The 21,681-nt window shown below is 45.4% G+C and overlaps 2 protein-coding genes across 5 annotated transcripts in view; one reads left to right on the forward strand and one right to left on the reverse strand.

Annotated features, from left to right (window-relative positions):
- Window positions 1-6,645, forward strand: part of LOC311290347 (KH homology domain-containing protein 4-like) — an 18,332-nt gene extending 11,687 nt beyond the window's left edge. For both annotated transcript variants that reach the window (XM_084408772.1, XM_084408771.1), the window contains 6 exons: window positions 605-662; window positions 1,345-1,595; window positions 1,693-1,773; window positions 1,861-1,910; window positions 2,806-2,885; window positions 6,417-6,645. In XM_084408772.1, the coding sequence (XP_084264898.1) occupies window positions 605-662; window positions 1,345-1,595; window positions 1,693-1,773; window positions 1,861-1,910; window positions 2,806-2,885; window positions 6,417-6,550 (654 nt within the window). In that variant the 3' untranslated portion in view covers window positions 6,551-6,645. The remainder of the gene's footprint in view (window positions 1-604; window positions 663-1,344; window positions 1,596-1,692; window positions 1,774-1,860; window positions 1,911-2,805; window positions 2,886-6,416) is intronic.
- fsd2 (fibronectin type III and SPRY domain containing 2) lies at window positions 6,563-21,348 on the reverse strand. 3 transcript variants are annotated; one of them, XM_084408768.1, is made up of 14 exons: window positions 21,234-21,321; window positions 20,118-20,193; window positions 19,295-19,508; window positions 19,096-19,191; window positions 17,647-17,880; window positions 17,542-17,564; window positions 13,845-13,966; window positions 12,527-12,685; window positions 11,969-12,103; window positions 11,739-11,889; window positions 8,773-8,906; window positions 8,072-8,204; window positions 7,820-7,996; window positions 6,564-7,219 (listed from the first exon to the last, which is right to left on the reverse strand). In XM_084408768.1, the coding sequence occupies exons 3-14, from the start codon at window positions 19,505-19,507 to the stop codon at window positions 6,976-6,978; spliced, it is 1,821 nt and encodes a 606-aa protein (XP_084264894.1). In that variant the 5' UTR covers window position 19,508; window positions 20,118-20,193; window positions 21,234-21,321; the 3' UTR covers window positions 6,564-6,975. The 3 variants fall into 3 exon arrangements, with proteins under 3 accessions (XP_084264893.1, XP_084264894.1, XP_084264895.1); XM_084408767.1 differs by lacking the exon at window positions 20,118-20,193 and having other exon boundaries at window positions 6,563-7,219; window positions 21,234-21,348; XM_084408769.1 differs by lacking the exon at window positions 20,118-20,193 and having other exon boundaries at window positions 19,295-19,529; window positions 21,234-21,282.
- Window positions 21,349-21,681: the final 333 nt, after the last annotated feature.

Genomic DNA, 21,681 nt, shown 5'->3' on the forward strand with positions numbered 1-21,681 from the left:
TGAGTGTGTGTGTGAGTATAAGCGAGTACATGTTGGAGTATGAGTGAGTGTGTGTGTGAGTATAAGCGAGTACATGTTGGAGTATGAGTGTGTGTGTGAGTATAAGCGAGTACATGTTGGAGTATGAGTGAGTGTGTGTGTGAGTATAAGCGAGTACATGTTGGAGTATGAGTGAGTGTGTGTGTGAGTATAAGCGAGTACATGTTGGAGTATGAGTGTGTGTGTGAGTATAAGCGAGTACATGTTGGAGTATGAGTGAGTGTGTGTGAGTATAAGCGAGTGCGTGTTGGAGTGTGAGTGTGTGTGTGAGTATAAGCGAGTGCGTGTTGGAGTATTGAGTGAGTGTGTGAGAGTTTAAGCGAGTGTATGTTCGAGTGTGTTGGAGTTTGAGTGAGTGTGTGTGTGAGTTTAAGCGAGTGCATGTTGGAGTATGAGAGTGTGTGTGTGAGAGTATAAGCGAGAGTGCGTGTTGGAGTATGAGCGAGTGCATGTTTGCGTGTGTGTGTGTGTGTGTGTGTGTGTGTGTGTGTGTGTGTGTGTGTGTGTGTGTGTGTGTGTGTTCTACACTGAGCATCATATGGTTTGTGTTTATCTGGTTCTGCAGGTGCGGGCGGATCACACGCGGTTCATGTCGGCGTTTCCATCCACAGGTTCTGCTCCAGGTGTGTCTTAATGTCTCAGTTCTAATAACTCTGCTTTCTACTGACTCTAAAACACATACAGATATTTACACGTTAAGACATTTGCTGGGGAAAAAGCAGAGGAGTGCGTGAGTGAAAGTGAGAGGAAGTTTCTTTTGCTGAGTACACATGACCATATAGTTGATTTATTTGTTGTTAAAATTAAGAACAAACATGACAATAATAGGATAAATACAATATGAGAGATGCCAAAGAATCTGCTTTAATGGTTTCAGCTACAGGAGTAGGAAACTGAATAATCAAATATAAAGATAATACACTGCATAGTCTTCACTGTATGAAGTTAGGGTTAGCATACATGATTATTTACGTTTAGTGAATTAGATGTGATAGTATTTTTTTTTATGCATTTCTTTTTCTCCCTTTGTTCCCTCATTGTATGTTTGAGGCTGTATGTGCATGTTTCTGGACATTGGAGTAACCGAGAAATATATATATGTGTGTGTGTGTTTGTGTGTGTGTGTGTGTGTGTGTGTGCATGTATGAATGTGATGCACAGATCCATTATACTAAAGCGCAACTGATTATCTGTTTACGTTCACTGAAGATATAAACAACTGTTATAACTGTGTTGCTCCTAGTGTCTGACTGCGGCTTGACGTGTGTGTGTGTGTGTGTGTGTGTGTGTGTGTGTGTGTTTCAGTTTACCCAACACATGGATACTCTGTGAATAACAGCTATGGCAGCCAGTCCTGGTACAGCTACCCGTCCAACGGCTACTCGAGCTCCTATCCCACATACTGGAGTACCGGCAGTGGAGCGACTGGCCAATCACAGCTGAGCAGCGGAGCGACTGGCCAATCACAGATGAGCAGCGGAGCAACCAGCCAATCACAGATGAGCAGCGGTGCAGTGCAGTATCCAGTGCGCCAACAGAGCGCCTTCCTACTGCCGGTGAGAGACCGCGAGAGTCACGCCTGTCAATCAACACAGCTGTGACATCAGATAACTGTGTGTGTGTGTGTGTGTGTGTGTGTGTGTGTGTGTGTAGGAGGAGGAGGCAGCGTCAGACAGAGCAAACGGCGGCTCCAGCCCAAAGCAACACACTGCAGAAGAGGAGCAGAAAACACAGGTGTGTGTGTGTGACGGCGAGTGATGGTTATCACGTTCATTCTGAGATTGCTCTAACGTGTGTGTGTGTGTGTGTGTGTGTGTCCAGATCTGCACAGATGCTCCAGTGAAGGACGTCAGTGCTGTGGAGGACAGCAGGTCTCTATCCTTCTGTTTCTGTTCAATCATGTTTTCTACAGTTATTGTAATCACGTGTTTGAATATTAGTGTTCATCACTAGTTCAGTGATGTTGACTTTAGGCCTTTCTTTGTTAAAGTGCCCTATTATACTATTTAAAGGCTCCTAATGTTGTTTTGGCGTCTCCTACAACAGGTTCACATTCATCCAAAATCAAAAACACATTAATGTCCTCATAATCTCCACTGCAGCTTCAGCTCTTTTCTCTGAAACGCTTCCATCGGAGATTCAGTCTCTCTAAGCTCCGCCTCTCTGAGAGCTGCTCTACTGTGATTGGTCAGAAAGCAAACGCTCATTATCATATCTGAATCTCAGCTATTGATCACAGTGATACGAACAGTAACGATGGCGTGGGGTTTACCGTATCAATCTCAGAAAACAGCGTCTTCTCCACATGAACAACACAAACCAAACTCTCCCAGTCTCAGATACACTACAGTGTTTGAGGGTGGAGCTAAGAGACGCTGCTCAGCCAATCAAGACCAGAGGTGGCATTATGCAAATGAGTTACAAACCTACGCAGGTTCAGCAGGAAGTGAGACTGAATTACTGACGACTCATTTCAGTTCAAAATCTATTCTTTCTTTTGTTAGACAATAACTCAGTTTATCTGAGCTTTGATCCTTGTAACGTTGCAGAGCTTTTACATTCACAAACGGCTTTATTTCATGAAATGTAATTTAACGTCACAAAAAGCATTCTAGGGGCACTAAATAATTATTCTGCTCTTCATGCATGTGATTCTCTGCTGTATTTGAATGTGTAGCAGGTTTTGTTTTGGCTTCACCTTCATGAAGCGTTACTGAGTTTAGGGTTGAGGAGAGAGACGTAAGTGACTTGATGTTTTTTGTTCAGGACGTTGATGCCGCCGCCAGCTGCTCCAATCAGGAAGAGATTACGAGAAGAGACCTGCAGCAAAACCCTCACACACACAGGTGTGTGTGACCACTCACTCACTCACTCACTCACTCACTCACTCAGACACTTACTCACTCACTCACTCACTCACTCACTCACTCACTCACTTACTCACTCACTTACTCACTCACTCACTCACTCACTCACTCACTCACTCAGACACTTACTCACTCACTCACTCACTCACTCACTCACTCACTTACTCACTCACTCACTCACTTACTCACTCACTCACTTACTCACTCACTCACTCACTCACTCACTCACTCAGACACTCACTCACTTACTCACTCACTCACTCACTCAGACACTCACTCACTCACTTACTCACTCACTCACTCACTCAGACACTCACTCACTCAGACACTCACTCACTCAGGCACTCACTCACTCACTCACTCAGACACTCACTCACTCAGACACTCACTCAGACACTCACTCAGACACTCACTCACTCAGACACTCACTCAGACACTCACTTAGACACTCACTCAGACACTCACTCACTCAGACACTTACTCACTCACTCAGACACTCACTCACTCAGACACTCACTCACTCAGACACTCACTCAGACACTCACTCACTCAGACACTCACTCACTGACTCACTCAGACACTCACTCACTCAGACACTCACTCACTCAGACACTCAGACACTCACTCACTCAGACACTCACTCACTCAGACACTCACTCACTCAGACACTCACTCACTCAGACACTCACTCACTCAGACACTCACTCACTCAGACACTCACTCACTCAGACACTCACTCTCACTCAGACACTCACTCACTCACTCAGACACTCACTCACTCACTCACTCACTCACTCAGACACTTACCCACTCACTCAGACACTCACTCAGACACTCACTCAGACACTTACTCACTCACTCACTCACTCACTCACTCACTCAGACACTCACTCAGACACTCACTCAGACACTCACTCACTCAGACACTCACTCAGACACTCACTCACTCAGACACTCACTCAGACACTCACTCAGACACTCACTCAGACACTCACTCAGACACTCACTCAGACACTCACTCAGACACTCACTCACTCAGACACTCACTCACTCAGACACTCACTCACTCAGACACTCACTCACTCAGACACTCACTCACTCAGACACTCACTCACTCAGACACTCACTCACTCAGACACTCACTCACTCAGACACTCACTCACTCAGACACTTACTCACTCACTCACTCAGACACTCACTCACTCACTCACTCAGACACTCACTCACTCAGACACTTACCCACTCACTCAGACACTCACTCAGACACTCACTCAGACACTTACTCACTCACTCAGACACTCACTCAGACACTCACTCAGACACTCACTCAGACACTCACTCAGACACTCACTCAGACACTCACTCAGACACTCACTCAGACACTCACTCAGACACTCACTCAGACACTCACTCAGACACTCACTCACTCAGACACTCACTCACTCAGACACTCACTCACTCAGACACTCACTCACTCAGGCACTCACTCACTCACTCACTCACTCACTCACTCACTCAGACACTCACTCACTCGCTCAGACACTCACTCACTCACCCACTCGCTCAGACACTCACTCACTCGCTCAGACACTCACTCACTCACCCACTCGCTCAGACACTCACTCACTCACCCACTCACTCACTCACTCACTCACTCAGGCACTCACTCACTCACTCACTCACTCACTCACTCAGACACTCAGACACTCACTCAGACACTCAGGCACTCACTCACTCACTCAGACACTCACTCACTCACTCACTCAGACAGACAGACAGACAGACAGACAGACAGACACTCACTCACTCAGACACTCACTCACTCAGACAGACACTCACTCACTTACTCAGACACTCACTCACTTACTCAGACACTCACTCACCCACTTAGACACTCACTCACTCACTCACTCACTCACTCACTCAGACACTCACTCACTCACTCGCTCAGACACTCACTCACTCACCCACTCAGACACTCACTCACTCAGACACTCACTCACTCAGACACTCACTCACTCACTCAGACATTCACTCACTTACTCAGACACTCACTCACTCACTCAGACAGACAGACAGACACTCACTCACTCAGACACTCACTCACTCAGACACTCACTCACTCAGACACTCACTCACTCAGACACTCACTCACTCAGACACTCACTCACTCAGACACTCACTCACTCAGACACTTACTCACTCACTCACTCAGACACTCACTCACTCAGACACTCACTCACGCAGTCACTCACTCACCCACTTAGACACTCACTCACTCACTCACTCACTCACTCACTCACTTACACAGACACTCACTCACTCACTCACTCACTCAGACACTCACTCACTCACTCACTCACTCGCTCAGACACTCACTCACTCACCCACTCACTCACTTACTCAGACACTCACTCACTCAGACACTCACTCACTCACTCACTCAGACACTCACTCACTCACTCACAGACAGACAGACACTCACTCACTCACTCAGACACTCACTCACTCAGACAGACACTCACTCACTCACTCAGAACCTCACTCACTCAGACACTCACTCACGCAGTCACTCACTCACCCACTTAGACACTCACCTACTCAGACACTCACTCACTCACTCACTCAGACACTCACTCACTCACTCACCCACCCACTCACTCACCCACCCACTCACTCACTTACTCAGACACTCACTCACTCACTCAGACACTCACTCACTCACTCAGACACTCACTCACTCACTCAGACACTCACTCACTCACTCAGACACTCACTCACTCACTCACTCACTCAGACAGACAGACAGACACTCACTCACTCAGACACTCACTCACTCAGACAGACACTCACTCACTTACTCAGACACTCACTCACTTACTCAGACACTCACTCACCCACTTAGACACTCACTCACTCACTCAGACACTCACTCACTCACTCGCTCAGACACTCACTCACTCACTCACCCACTCACTCACTTACTCAGACACTCACTCACTCAGACACTCACTCACTCAGACACTCACTCACTCAGACACTCACTCACTCAGACACTCACTCACTCACTCAGACACTCACTCACTCACTCAGACACTCACTCACTCACTCAGACATTCACTCACTTACTCAGACACTCACTCACTCACTCAGACAGACAGACAGACACTCACTCACTCACTCAGACACTCACTCACTCAGACACTCACTCACGCAGTCACTCACTCACCCACTTAGACACTCACTCACTCACTCACTCACTCACTCACTCACTCACTCACTTACACAGACAGACAGACACTCACTCACTCACTCAGACACTCACTCACTCAGACACTCACTCACTCACCCACTCAGACACTCACCTACTCAGACACTCACTCACTCTCACACAGACACTCACTCACTCTCACACAGACACTCACGTACAGCTAGCGTTAGCATACAGGGATTATTTTTGAACCTAAAATGAAGATATCTGTGACATCATGATCTCTGATCTCCCTGCAGCCGCAGAACAGCAGATGAAGAAGCTGAAGACTCCGGAAGACTCCGGCAGCTGCTCCGGCCTGGTCCCGTATGGAGGAGATTCGTCGGATGAGGAAGAGGAGCGCATGCGCGGTGGGAGTAAGAGTGCGGTCTGAACACACGCAACTGCAGCGGCACAGACTTTATTTCCTCATGTTTTACAGCACTAACGTGTATCTGTTCCTATGGAATAATAAAGAAGTAAACGGCACACAGACTCTTTTATTCGGGTCAGAGTCTCTCAGATCATCGATGGAACCGAAGCGCTCGGGGTTATCCAGGTCTCTTATTCAGCTCAGAGTCAAGTCAAGTCACCTTTTATTTATATAGCGCTTTACAAAACAGAGAGTTTCAAAGCAGCTTTACAGAGATGACAGGAAAATAATGCAACAAAGTTTGTTTCTAGAAGAAAACAGCGTCACAGTCGTCCAGCTTAAGGAAGTTCAGTGATGGTTCAGTTTTGTTAAAGTTATTAATTTAGATAATTTAACCCTAACCCAGGCAGATCAATAATATTGTTGAATATTAAATGAAATGAGTCTCAGATCATCGGTGGAGCCGGTAGGCCGTTGTGTAGCCGCAGCGCTCCGGGGTTATCCAGGGCGAAGCAGGGCTGGACGCGGTGCAGGAACCGGCAGCTGAAGGTGTGCAGGTGTTGCCGCAGCGCTGCGTTATAGAACGACAGGATTCCTCCGCCGTAATCCAGGAACACGCCGATCCGCAGCGGCTGCACCGTGATCCGAACGTCCGGCGTCCAGCCGTTGTGCAGGAACTCGTATTTATGCCTGCGGAAGAAGAGCGTGTTCATCCGGTTCGTTCATTACTTAACATAATAAAAAGAGCCCAATTCAACCTTCAGACCTCAAACCTATTATAAACACTGGGATCCTCGATCTGAATGGGATCAGTATAATATAAACTTAACTAAATCAATCCTGTGGTCGGAGGAAAACGTGTACCTTTTGAAGCCACAAGGTTTAGTCCTTCATCACTGAAGCGTACCCTGTGACGCCTCATGACAGAAGTTCATGTCAAGTCCTCTTAAAGGGATAGTTCACCCAAATATAAATGAATTTACTCTCCCTCAAGTCATCCTAGGTGTATATGACATTTTTCTTTCAGATGAATACAATCTGAGTTATATAAAAACATTTTTTTATAATCGACTATTTTTATAATTGTTAAGGGAACAAATTAAAATAATATAATTTCAGATTTTTACATTTTAACCATTTTGTCTTATTTTAAATGGTTTGAAGTCATCTTTTGCTTGTTAGAAGTCTCCCTGTTTCATTAGTGAGACCTCTAAAGCATGCTGGGAGGTTTGTCCTGATACACTGCTCTGATTTGGCTCCGGTGATGACAGCGTGTGTCATGTGACGCACCTGGACGGCGTGACGATGTGTCTCATGCACCAGGACGTCTTGTTGCCGCCCAGGTACGAGTTCCTCTGAGTGTCTTCATACGCCACGCCGACGCGAAACTCAGTGTCTTCGTCCACCTCGATCTCCCAGTAATACTGACCTCTGATGGGCACCAGGTCTCCCAGAACCGCCACACACCTGCAACACACACACATCATGAGCTGCACTGGCCACAACACACACACACACACACACGTCATGAGCGTGAGCGACCTGGCGAAGGTGCTGTCGCTGAAGGTCATGTGACTGAGAGGAAGATCTTCATCCAGGTAGAACATGGTGAGGCCGTCAGCCGACAGAGACAGACTGGGATGAGCTGTGTCTTCCAGCAGGTGGAAACACGTGCCTGCACACACACACACGTCACAGCTCAGTTGATCTCACACACACACACACGTCACAGCTCAGTTGATCACACACACACACACACACCTGCGGTGGAGATGTCCACAGGTTCGCTCCGGTCACACACACACACACACACACCTGCGGTGGAAATGTCTACAGATTCGCTCCGGACACACACACACACACACACACACACACACCTGCGGTGGAGATGTCTACAGGTTCGCTCCGGTCACACACACACACACACACCTGCGGTGGAAATGTCTACAGATTCGCTCCGGACACACACACACACACCTGCGGTGGAGATGTCTACAGGTTCGCTCCGGTCACACACACACACACACCTGCGGTGGAAATGTCTACAGATTCGCTCCGGACACACACACACACACACACACACACACGTCACAGCTCAGTTGATCTCACACACACACACACACACACACGTACGTCACAGCTCAGTTGATCTCTCACACACACACACACACATACGTCACAGCTCAGTTGATCACACACACACGTGTACGTCACAGCTCAGTTGATCACACACACACACACACCTGCGGTGGAGATGTCCACAGGTTCGCTCCGGTCACTCGGACCGCCGGTGTTCACGGCTCTGACGCTGATGATGTAGTGTTTCCAGGGCTGGAGCTGCACCAGACACTCACAGGACGGGATCGCCACCACCGACCTGCCGGAGAAACAGCTGCCTTAGTTACATCAACCCAACCCTGAACCAACCCTGCCGGAGAAACAGCTGCCTTAGTTACATCAACCCAACCCTGCCAGAGAAACAGCTGTCTTAGAGTTACATCAACCCAACCCTGCCGGAGAAACAGCTGCCTTAGAGTTACACCAACCCAACCCTGACCCAACCCTGCCGGAGAAACAGCTGTCTTAGAGTTACATCAACCCAACCCTGCCGGAGAAACAGCTGCCTTAGAGTTACACCAACCCAACCCTGACCCAATCCTGCCGGAGAAACAGCTGCCTTAGAGTTACACCAACCCAACCCTGACCCAATCCTGCCGGAGAAACAGCTGCCTTAGTTACATCAACCCAACCCTGCCGGAGAAACAGCTGCCTTAGAGTTACACCAACCCAACCCTGCCCGAGAAACAGCTGCCTTAGTTACACCAACCCAACCCTGACCCAACCCTGCCCGAGAAACAGCTGCCTTAGTTACACCAACCCAACCCTGCCAGAGAAACAGCTGTCTTAGAGTTACATCAACCCAACCCTGCCGGAGAAACAGCTGCCTTAGTTACATCAACCCAACCCTGACCCAACCCTGCCCGAGAAACAGCTGCCTTAGTTACACCAACCCAACCCTGACCCAAACCCTGCCAGAGAAACAGCTGCCTTGGAGTTACACCAACCCAACCCTGACCCAACGCTGCCCGAGAAACAGCTGCCTTAGTTACACCAACCCAACCCTGACCCAACCCTGCCAGAGAAACAGCTGCCTTAGAGTTAAATCAACGCAACCCTGACCCAACCCTGCCAGAGAAACAGCTGCCTTAGTTACACCAACCCAACCCTGACCCAACGCTGCCCGAGAAACAGCTGCCTTAGTTACACCAACCCAACCCTGACCCAACCCTGCCAGAGAAACAGCTGCCTTAGAGTTAAATCAACGCAACCCTGACCCAACCCTGCCAGAGAAACAGCTGCCTTAGTTACACCAACCCAAACCTGACCCAACCCTGCCAGAGAAACAGCTGCCTTAGTTACACCAACCCAACCCTGACCCAACCCTGCCAGAGAAACAGCTGCCTTAGAGTTACACCAACCCAAACCTGACCTAGTGTGGAGAAGGGGTGGTGGAGGGATGCTGATAAACTGTCAACGAATTGAGGTGAGACTGCTGAATATATATATATATATACACACACCTCTTATTGTTGGTTGCTAAGTGCTCTCAACTCGTGTTAATTATCCGAACGTGCTCCTCCCGAACTTTATTAAAAAAACAATGACTCGAGGATGTAAAAAAGATGTTCCGGCAATAGTCCTTTTCTTAAACCTATCCGTTGTGACCGGAAGTGAGCAAACCTAGTGTTAAAGGGACACTTCACCCATTTGCATTAAGCTTTGTATTGTTAGAAACCCAGTCATATATTATAATAAATGTGGATTTTTCATCCATTTTTCCCTGAGATGGAAGAAATAAGGATTTAAGTGTTTTACTTCCTGCTTATTATGACGTAAAAATCATCATTTTGCGTCATAATAAGCAGGAAGTCACATTTCATTGAAAAGTGTAGAGACTACAGACACTCGTTCCTCATCTTTCCCAGGGGGCGGGAACCGCTCACGCTACAGGCCTATTACAGATCAGTGGGTGGGACTTGACTTTCTGAAACTAAAAGCAATATCCTCCATCTTGTTTGGAAGCTAAGCTAACAGGCGCTGTGGAGACAGATGTAAAGTTATGACAATAGCGGAGGAGAGCACTCAATATGATATAGAGGAAGAGGATTTCGGAAGTCTGATGCTTGAATCAGGTGTTTGTGGCTACCTTTTCAAGCCGCATTATAGCGAAGAGCAGCCGAGGCAGAAGACCTGCCTGCCGCGGACGAGGAGCCCGGACTGGCTCGGGTTAGGGCGGACTGGTGGCGCCGGTGATCTCACTATGCAACTACGAACCGCTACGAACACAGAGATAGAGTCCGACTGTGGCAAAGAATTTCAACAATGACAACTTCTCCTGGATGAAATCTCTGAATCAGACGAGGACACGGACGTTTGTGTTGTGAATCAGACGAGGACACGGACGTTTGTGTTGTGAACTATCCTAGTTTCGCACCGCATCTGACTGAACATCCAGGTAACGTTACAATGCAATAATTCACCACTTCGAAAGAAATACAAATGAAGAGTAATTCACTAATGAGTTCGCCAACTAACTAGACATTTTGTGTGAAATTAATTTCAAGCTCTGGTGGTAGCTAGCCTTGTAGACGGAAGAGTTATTTCTCTTAGGCAGATATGCGCTTTCTGGATTAGTGGGAGTGGCTTGCGCAGCTGTGCAATGTGGTGCATTGTGGGAGTTGGTGTCTTTCATACAAATGCGTCCTGAAGTTACTTTCTTTCTTTCCTCGGCCAAGAAGGCACCAAATTCAAAATTAATTTTACATTTCGACTACATATATGACCCACTTTCAATAAAGATCAATGTTCCCATGGGTGAAGTGCTCCTTTAAACCTTGGATTGGAATATTTTTGGGGGTCTATTTCTGTACCCGTTCTCATATCTAAACCTACCCTGTACTTTGTGGTTAGATTCAATTTAACCCCACACTTACCCTCACCCTAAACTTACCCATTCGATCTAAGCCCGTACCAATCCTCACCCTAAACTACCCATGGTAGCCCTATGGATTAGACACCTAGTCCTAGTTTTTAACTCCTGGATTTGACATGGCTGGATCAATTTAGATTTAGATTGGTAGTGTGTGTGTGTGTGTGTGTGTGTGTGTGTGTGTGTGTGTGTGTGTGTGTGTGTGTGTGTGTCACTGACTCCGTCATAGTGTTGCTGCTGTTGGTGTCGCTCTCTCTGAACTCCAGTGTATATGATTCCACAGGGTTTGTGTTTCCAGAGTCCCAGCGGATCAGCGCCGCATCCAGGCTGCTCACACACTGCCGGGGCCTGATGACAGGAGGAGAGGGAACTGCACACACACACACACACGGTCAGAGCACCAGGACAGCTACACACACACACACACACACACACACACACACACGTACCCGTCATGTACACGGCTCTCTCGCTGGCCGGGCTGATGCCAGTGGTGTTGGTGGCCGTGACCCACAGCTCGTACTGGGCGTTCGGGAGCAGATCAGACACTGTGCAGTGAGTCTCCTTCACCTTCAGCTGAGACACTGACAAACACACACACATTTACATTTATGCATTTGGCAGACGCTTTTATCCAACGAGACTTACATTGCATCTCAAGGTACGCATTTTTTTATTCTTATCAGTTCTTGCTTTCCCTGGGAATCAAACCCATGACCTTGGCGTTGCAAGCAAGCAAGAGACACAAACACACACAAACACTAATACACAACTACACAACCACAGCTGCAGTGTGTTAGCAGTCGAGCGCAAACCCTGACCCTGCACTTCACTGGTCAAATCAAACCAGTGACCCCAGTCTAGTACTGGCAGCACATCCTGATGGACTGAGCTTTACTGTATCAGATCCATCGTGATCTTTCTGAAGTCTGATCATTTCTCCACAGGTGACCAGTGAAATGGTTTGCGGTTCTGAACTGGTTTGGGTAATAATGGCGTGTGTTTACCATCCTGCAGTGGCTCCATGGTGCAGTCGTCTGAGATCAGGCGCCAGTAAAGCTCGTAGAACTCCACGGTGTCGTCGGAGAACAGACTCCAGCACACACGCAGCGACGTGTCCGTGGCCGAGTTGCAGATCTGAGGGTTCATGACCGGAGCCGATGGAGCTGGACACACACACACACACGCTTATATCCTACAGTATCCTGTGGATTCAAAATATATTCATTTGTGTTCCGAAGATGAACGAAGGTCTTTTGTGTATGGAACGCCATGAGTAATTAACGACATCATTTTATTTTTTGCGTGAACCATCCCTTTAAGTGAGTGTATGTTTTTAAGCGCAATTTGGACATTTTATTTGCATCTTGTTGTTTCCATCCAGCCTTTCTTATACTAAAATTGGCATTAAAATATATACATGGAAACCCAGCAAATATAAAAGAGCAGTAATGGTGTCTGTAGGGGTGTGCGACATCATGATTTTTTATTGTGCACGATTAAAATGTCTCCACAATCTGCTTTTGAAGAAATATCGTGCATTCTATCAGTTTGCAGTTCTGGCACCTCGGTCTCAACATACTGAACAACGCAACGAATATTCACATATTCACACAAATGTTAACACAAAACACAAAAGAATATATTTAGAAGAATGTGGGTAACCAAACAGTTGCTGGTCCCCATTGACTTCCATAGTAGGAAGAAAATATACTATAGCAGTCTCTGGGGTACATCAACTGTTTGCTTACCCACATTCTTCTAAATAACTTTTATTTTCAGTAGAAGAAAGAAACTTATTCAGGTTTAAAACAACAAGAGAGTAAATGATGACAATTTCAATTTTTAGGGGAACCATCCCTTTAATGTTTAATAAAACAACAAAACACAAAGAGGAAATCACTCACTGCTCTTGACTGAGAACTTTAATAGTAGCTTTAATAAGAATCAATGTATAATTTATACAGTGGAGTCTATGTTGTGTTTTATTTTCATATTTGTTCATTTAATTACTTACTTCAATGCTACTGTTAAATACACCAACTGTAGCTGAAAAAATAAAACACTGTTTATTTCATTTGTATATTAAGTTGTGTATGTGTAATCTAAGATTTTTATCTTCACCACTTTGGCCATTATTTTTTTTTATTATATTTTGTACCTAAGGCTTTGTTTTTAAGAAAAGGGACATTAGTTTGGCTGTAATGCTCAGTCTCTTGCAAAATAGTAAAACCAACATGAAAAGGAATCGTGATAAAATCGTGAATTGTGATTTTCCTGAAAAAAATCGTGATATGATATTTTTGCCTTATCGCCCACCCCTACCTGGAAGCACGTTTATGGAGTCCATCAACTGTCGGACATCGGACAGATCCGTCGTCGAAACATCAAAGTCCAGAGACACTCCCAGCTTCAGATCCACTTCCTTACTGGAAAACTGCTCAACTCTGATTGGACAGAATATGATAATTCCAGATTGTGTTAACTGTGATGGTCAGGCACGCCACTTTATCGTCCACTGTCATTCCAGATGTAGGACGTGCACTTCGAAAGCACAAAACACTGACTGTTGACATTCATATCTAACGTAGGAATGAATGTTGAGCCTCAAATGTTCTTGGTTTGCACGTGACCAATCTTGACGCGGCAGGTTTGAATATGACGACTTAATTTTCAGTCTGTTCAGTTCAACATTAACATCCACTCGTTGTGTGGAAAAGAGCAATATGAACATTCTGCTACACATCTCGTTTTGTGAAGGTAATGCAGAAATGTTTTATAGTATTTGCCAACCTTTTCTATCATACTTTAAAAAAGAGAAAAACTGGTCATTTCTTCTATATGTAATCCGTTCTGAGCATTTGGCCCTTGCTGCTCCTTTCCATCACCACGGATTTATTAATAAACAGAGCAAAAGAACAACTGTATTTTCTTTTCCGGCCAGTTGGTAGTGATTTTATACAGTATATTGCCAAAAGTTTTGGGACGTCTGCCTTTACATGCACATGAACTTAAGTGACATCCCATTCTTAATCCGTAGGGTTTAATATGGAGTTGGGAGCTTGAAGGGACCTAACCCTAATTCTAACTTTACACTTGGCACAATGCAGTCAAGCAAGTACCGTTCTCCTGGCAACCGCCAAACCCGCGCTTTACACCACTGCACCCCATGCTTTACACCACTGCATCCCGCACTTTACACCACTGCATCCCGCACTTTACACCACTGCACCCCATGCTTTACACCACTGCACCCCATGCTTTACACCACTGCATCCCACGCTTTACTCCACTGCATCCCACGCTTTACTCCACTGCATCCCACGCTTTACACCACTGCATCCCACGCTTTACACCACTGCACCCCATGCTTTACACCACTGCACCCCATGCTTTACACCACTGCACCCCATGCTTTACACCACTGCACCCCATGCTTTACACCACTGCACCCCACGCTTTACACCACTGCATCCCACGCTTTACTCCACTGCATCCCACGCTTTACTCCACTGCACCCCACGCTTTACACCACTGCACCCCGCACTTTACACCACTGCATCCCATGCTTTACACCACTGCACCCCATGCTTTACACCACTGCACCCCATGCTTTACACCACTGCACCCCACGCTTTACTCCACTGCACCCCACGCTTTACACCACTGCACCCCACGCTTTACACCACTGCACCCCACGCTTTACACCACTGCACCCCATGCTTTACACCACTGCACCCCATGCTTTACACCACTGCACCCCACGCTTTACTCCACTGCACCCCACGCTTTACACCACTGCACCCCACGCTTTACACCACTGCACCCCACGCTTTACACCACTGCACCCCACGCTTTACACCACTGCACCCCATGCTTTACACCACTGCACCCCATGCTTTACACCACTGCACCCCATGCTTTACACCACTGCACCCCATGCTTTACACCACTGCATCCCACGCTTTACTCCACTGCATCCCACGCTTTACTCCACTGCACCCCACGCTAGGGCTGCACGATATTGGAAAAAAATTACATTGCGATATTTTTTTTCCCAACGATATATATCGCGATATTGCGAGCCATCAATCCAGGCTAAAGTCAATAATTACCATTCCATGTTATTAATAATTTCACTAATAAGCAAGCTTCATTACAAGTAAAAAAAAAGGCCACTTAATATTTTATTCAAGAAACATATTTCTCTCAGAATTCGGTGAACGTTCTTCACAGGACCTAACGTTCTTCAGGTTCTAGGACCCGAAAAATTATGTTTTCTGTGCTGATTCAGTGACGCGTTCATGTAAACGGCACCTATAACCAGCAAAAGTAATGATTAATAATATGTAAAATATTGCGATGTGACATTTTAATTGTTTATTAATAAACAAGTGTTTTCTGTAAAGATTAAGTTGACAATACTGACTCGCGATCTTCGCAGCAGTGATCGGGAGAAATGCACTTTTCATACAGATTAGGCTATTATTATTTTTTTTTTAATGGTTCTGTTTAAAAGTAGAGATTTCTGTAGATAATAGAAATATTTCTATTTTATTATTATTATTATTATTATTATTAGGTGTGTGAGGCGAGTAGGCTACCTTTTATGCTGAGTTGCGGTTCATGGATGATAGCTTATAATCTCCAGTTCAGGCGCTGGCTGCTATAGGCTATTTAATATTTATTTATTAAATCCAGGAAATTGGATAATGAAATACTGATTAAAATTAAGATACAATTAATACGAAACGAAATTCGTTTTAAAGAAAGGCTTTGTGCTTTCTGTTTGAGGTATCTGTGAAAGTTTTAAAGCAGTCTTTTACTGCCGCTTTCATAACGGTCGCGTCCTTAATAACATTGTTTTTTCCTCATAAATGCGAACACGAAAAATAAACGACTTTAAAAAAAAAAAACATCCACAACTTTATAACACTCCAGCAAAGTAGCCTACCTCTTTTTGGTCAACATCCTCCTTTTTGTAGACGAAATAGGCTAGTCCCAAATAGCTGATTTTGACTTTTTTGGATCCTCTTCGTAGCGCATTTTTAGCTATAGGATTGCCAGTGAATGTTGGCTGTGAGCGGTGAGCTGCGGCACAGCGAACCAATCACTGTGCAGGCACGCGGAACGCGTATGTCACCCCAGCAAAAAGCCATACAACAATCTCGTGTTTACTGTGTGCTACTAACGTTACCCTTCACATCGCATGTTCCGGCGATGTGACTATCGCTCATTCGCACATCGCGATGTCGATGTTAAAACAGACTATCGTTCAGCCCTACCCCACGCTTTACACCACTGCACCCCACGCTTTACACCACTGCATCCCACGCTTTACACCACTGCATCCCACGCTTTACACCACTGCACCCCACGCTTTACACCACTGCATCCCACGCTTTACTCCACTGCATCCCACGCTTTACACCACTGCATCCCACGCTTTACACCACTGCATCCCACACTTTACACCACTGCATCCCACACTTTACTCCACTGCATCCCACACTTTACACCACTGCATCTCACACTTTACTCCACTGCATCCCACACTTTACACCACTGCATCCCACGCTTTACACCACTGCATCCCACACTTTACACCACTGCATCCCACGCTTTACACCACTGCATCCCACACTTTACTCCACTGCATCCCACACTTTACACCACTGCATCCCACGCTTTACACCACTGCATCCCACACTTTACTCCACTGCATCCCACACTTTACTCCACTGCACCCCACGCTTTACACCACTGCATCCCACGCTTTACTCCACTGCATCCCACACTTTACTCCACTGCACCCCACGCTTTACACCACTGCATCCCACACTTTACTCCACTGCACCCCACGCTTTACACCACTGCATAGCATCAATAAAAAGAGTTTAACCAAACATCTTTTGTATTCCGCAGAAGAAAGAAGGAAAGTCACACTGGTTTGAAACCACATGAAGTTGAGTAACTGATGATAGAATGATTATTAGACACGCCACAAACTGCATCCACTTACCTCTTCATGATTGGCATGACAGCCTGTCAATCAGAGAGAGAGGGCGGGTCAGAAACTATTGATTATGTGGTTCTGTGATAACCCTGATCAGTGCTGATCTCTGACCTGCAGGAAGGCGCGCTGGTCTTGCTGTCGGTGAACTCCCTGCGCGCTCTCGATCAGCTGTTTGCACGCGTCCAGGGTTTGCCCACATCGCAGAAGCTCGCCGTACAGACGCTCCAGCGTGCGGCTCTTCTGCTCGTCCAGTGCCGCCGCTCGCGTCTCGTGTCTCTGCGAGAGCGTTTGCAGGACCTCGTTATAATGCTGCTCCAGGTTCTGCTCCTGACGCCCGAAGTTCTCCTGGAAACACACAAGTTGCGATTTATTAAAACAAACTTGACTGAAAAAATTACTGTTCCAGTACATGAATACTTGAGGACTGAGCGACTGAGCCTGGTTTCTCCCAAGGGTTTTTTCTCCATTCTGTCACTGATGGAGTTTTGGTTTGGTTTCTGTCGCCATTGGCTTTTGTCTTGTTTAGTTGGGGACATTTCATTTAATATTCTACAATATTATTGATCTCCTGCATTGACACCATTAAATGAGAACTGAACTGAGCTGGACGATGACATCACGGTTTTTCTCCAGAGCGGCGATATATATATATACATTATACTGGTATAACATTGGCCAGCGAATTACAGTGGCACAGACTGTATTATCAGTGTTGGGCAGTCGCTACTTGTAGCTTAGCTAGTAACTTAGTATTTTGTTGGTAGCTTCACTATTTCCTGAATCAAGTAACTTTTTAGTAGCTTAACTCCTTTATTTATCAAGTAGCTCGGCCACGCAAGCTACACTTTTCTTGTCATGTGAAATTAGCGCAACTGAAATAGCTTCCTATGTAGTGAACTAGCCTACTGCTGTGTTTGTGTGACTTAGCTTGTGTAGTGAAGCTTTATTCATGGCAGAGTAACTGATAGCTTAGCTCACTACAATTTCCAAGTAGCTTGCCCAACATTGTGTATTATTCACATGTAATTCACCCTAACAAAAGTAATAATATCTGACTTTACAGCCACTATCTGTTTCTGCTTCTCTATCAATATCACAGGGTGACGGACGTCCCGGTTAGGTTGACTGTCCCTGGATAAATACAGAAACAAACGACCTCTGACCCCGTTTAGTTTTTGAAGACACAACATTAGGGTTTTTCAATCAGAATGATAGTCAAACCCCCCGTTTTCCCCCCTTTTCGGGGATTATGTTCCCAGTTTTGATCTCGGACATCTGGTCACTTTATATCATATATCAGAATATTCTATTACTGTTTAGCCCACTATGAATATTAAAATACGCCGAACCATGTGTCCTGCAACTTACTGAAGCTGGACTGTGACGCTGTTTTCTTCTAGAAACAAACTTTGTTGCATTATTTTCCTGTTATCTCTGTAAAGCTGCTCTGAAACACTCTGTGTTGTATAAAGGTGACTTGACTTGACGTGCAGCATCAAACCACCTGAATGTGTGTGTGCAGAATGTGTGTGTGCAGAACACGACGCTCGAGTCGCGCACCTCCACCGTGATGAAGATCTCCTCCAGGTTACTGGCGAAGTTCTCCATCTCCACAATCTTCTGGCTCAGCTTACCCCTGCTGCGGGACAGCTCCTCCTGGGAAAACACACGGCCTCATCACACACGCGGCCTCATCACACACACCTGCACAGGTATGAGGAGCAGATCAAGCGTTCAGGAGTGTGTGGCTGGTTCTCACCTTGATCTGCTGCGCGGCGGGGCCGAGCGCGAGGTGTGTGTGACGCGCGTGCGCCACGGCGCCGGTGTGTGTGAGCACATGGCAGTGAGAGCAGAAGGCATCAGGTCTGTGTGAGTCCTGCACCATCACAAACGCCTCTTCATCGTCAGCCTCGTCTTCCTCACTCAGCTCCTCCGCGATCACACACAGACCCCTCGCGTCAAACGCCTCCATCCTGAGCCAGAGAACACACACACTGCTCACATTCATACACTCACTGTCTGTTTATATCCATTTCAATTCAATTCAATTGAGCTTTATTAGCATGACTGTGTATCACAATGTTGCCAAAGCATTAAAATATTATATATATAAACAAACAAAACATATCTCCTATCTATCTTATATATATCTTATCTTATAACATATCTTGCTGAATGTTAATTTTATCCTGTTGTGTTTATATCTTATTTTTCATGTGTATGTGTGTGTGTGTGTGTGTGTGTGTGTGTGTGTGTGGAAACGCATTACAAGTAACGCAAGTTACTTTTTCAAGTAATAAATTATAGGTTTAAAATTATAATATTTAGAATTTTTAAGAAAAAGCAAAATATCTGAGTAAGTTTCTCTAAATCGTAATGCAGGTTTAATTTGTTTTCCTATGATTGACTGAATTCTCACATGGACTAATTTACTCATCTCTCTTGCACAAAAACAGATTCATATTCCTCAAATGAATAAAAAAAAAAAAAAAACAGTGAAATGCAAACTCAGAATATTACGCAAACCAGCAACAATTAAAGATGTTAAATTACATAAATATACTTCATGTATTTAATCTCACTTTAGCCTTGTGTTTGCTGTTGATCTTCAATGATCCAGTTCAGCCTGACGTTCATCTCACTTCTGCTATAAAGCGGCTTTACGTTTGCCAAAATAGGTTATTTGTTTCAGAACAAAGCGGCAAGCCCAGCTCAAGTCAGGAAAAGTACCGCAACAACACTTTCCCATAAAAAGTAACCAAGTAATGAAATTAGTTATTTTAAGGAGTAACGTAATATTGTAACACGTTGTTTTTAAAAGTAACTTTCCCCAACACTGGCTGAATGTAAATGTTTATATTCCTTCCTATCAGTCGTAACACTCATTATCACGACCATAAACTACAGATGATCATAAAACAGCTTTCAGATTCAGGAAAAGTCAGATGAGGTTTTGCTATTTGAAAGGAAACATTATCAGAACACACACACACACACACACACACACACACACACACACACTCACACACACTCTCTCTCTCTCTCTCTCTCTCTCTCTCTCACACACACTCTCTCTCTCTCTCTCTCTCACACACACACACAGATACACTTCACAGTCTTACACACACACTCAGACACTTATACACACTCGTTATCTCTCTCTCTCTCACACACACTCTCTCTCTCTCTCTCTCTCTCACACACACACACACACACACACACACACACACACATACACTCTCATACACACTCATTCGGACACGGACACACACACACACACACACACTCACTCACACACACACACACACTCTCTCTCACTCTCTCTCTCTCTCTCTCTCTCTCTCTCACACACACACACACACACACACACACACACTCTCTCTCTCTCTCTCTCTCTCTCTCACACACACACACACAGATACACTTCACAGTCTTACACACACACTCAGACACATATACACACTCGTTATCTCTCTCTCTCTCTCACACTCTCTCTCTCTCTCTCTCTCTCTCTCTCTCTCTCTCTCTCTCTCACACACACACACACACACACACACACATACACTCTCATACACACTCATTCGGACACGGACACGGACACACACACGACATTTGCAGCCATAAACAAGCCAAACAATAACAGTTGTTTCCTTGCATTAATCTGAAATCGTCAAAGTAATAAAAGCGTCGAGAAATACCTGCTGTCTGTCGGTGTGTGTGTTCAGTGTGTTTCAGCTCAGTGTGTGTGTTCAGTGTGTTTCAGCTCATAACAGATAAATATAGACTGACGTGTCGAATATCAGCAGGAGCTCTAACCCCTCACGACTAACTGAATCTCACTGTTCACTGAACACACACACACACACACACACACACACACACACGATGTAATGTTTATATTTTAATTCAATATATTTATAATTTAAAACGACAAAATAGACTGTATTAGACTTTAATTTTGACACACATTTAATTTTTGTTCTAATATTTACATTTCACACATAATAAATCATGAAAGAATATAAACCTGACAGATGCAATGATTACTGTTATTCGGATCAATCTGGCAACATGTGAAATTAGTTTTGTCAAATTGTTCCATTTATTTTTCCTATAAAGGCTTTACAGAAAATTGAAGAAAGTATA

Source organism: Rutilus rutilus (genome assembly GCF_951802725.1).
Source record: "Rutilus rutilus genome assembly, chromosome: 5".
Taxonomy (NCBI): domain Eukaryota; kingdom Metazoa; phylum Chordata; class Actinopteri; order Cypriniformes; family Leuciscidae; genus Rutilus; species Rutilus rutilus.